General features: G+C 61.4%; 1 protein-coding gene across 1 annotated transcript in view; it reads right to left on the bottom strand.

Moving 5' to 3' along the window:
* PCDH8 (protocadherin 8) overlaps window positions 1-700 on the bottom strand; it is a 4,768-nt gene extending 4,068 nt beyond the window's left edge. Inside the window, exon 1 of the mRNA XM_014549724.1 lies at window positions 4-700. Within this exon, the coding sequence (XP_014405210.1) occupies window positions 4-474 (471 nt within the window). The 5' untranslated portion in view covers window positions 475-700. The remainder of the gene's footprint in view (window positions 1-3) is intronic.
* Window positions 701-958: the final 258 nt, after the last annotated feature.

Genomic DNA, 958 nt, shown 5'->3' with positions numbered 1-958 from the left:
CACCTCCAGGGGGATGCGCGTGCCCACGGCCGCGCCCTCGGACACCTCCACGGGGATCTGGGCCCGTGGGAAGTGCGGCGCGTGGTCATTGACGTCCCTCACCTCCACCTCCACGTGCACCAGCCGGAACTGCTCCTGCGAGAAGCTGACCACGTCGAAGGCCAGCACGCACTGTGGAGCCTGGCCGCACAGCCGCTCGCGGTCCAGGCCCGCGTCCCCGACGGTCAGCTGCCCATCACCCTCACGCACACGTAGCAGCGAGCTGTTGAACTGCTTCATCAGGCGGAAGCTTGTGTCTCCGGACACTTTCATATGTAGGTCCTCAGCCAAGGTCCCGATGACCGTGCCAGGAGCGTCCTCCTCGAAGGTGCTGTATCGCACTGTCTTGCTCTGGGCCACTGAGAGCACCCAGCAGAGGCTAAAGAGCTGCAAAGGTAAAAGGCAGGGTCTACCCCCGCGCCTTACTGGACTCATGCCGCCAGCCCCAAGTTCTATTCCAAAATGCTGAAGAAAAGATTCCTCTCTGGTTTGCAGGTCCGGACCAAAGTCCCGGGCTCCTCGGAGCACGCTTTGCCAGCTCCGTGCTGGAGGAGTCTGGCGGCTGCAGCTTCGCGGCTCCGGCGGGCTCAGAGGACGTGCGGCGGACCCGCCCTCACTCTGCACACCTCCCTCCCCCTTCCTAGCTGCTGCTGCTGCGCCACCGCGCGCCGCCTCCGCTTTTATAGCCGCCGATATGCAAAGCGCCGGAGCCAGGCAGCCAATGGCGACAGCGTCCTCGCGCTGCTCCTACGTCAGCCTCTGACAATCCCTTTAATGTGGGAAGGCTTGGAGGGGAAAACAAGAAAGGAAAATTAGGAAATCTTTCCTTTGTTTCTTTAACTCCTTTTGCTTTTCCTTTTCTGCGTGTAGAGGAGTTAGCACAGGTTTTGTTCTTTGTGCCCTGCCGGTGCCGGCTGCT

This window comes from Myotis brandtii, unplaced genomic scaffold (assembly GCF_000412655.1).
Source record: "Myotis brandtii unplaced genomic scaffold, ASM41265v1 scaffold569, whole genome shotgun sequence".
In the NCBI taxonomy this organism is placed as follows: Eukaryota; Metazoa; Chordata; class Mammalia; order Chiroptera; family Vespertilionidae; genus Myotis; species Myotis brandtii.
This window is presented reverse-complemented; position numbering and strand designations above follow the sequence as displayed.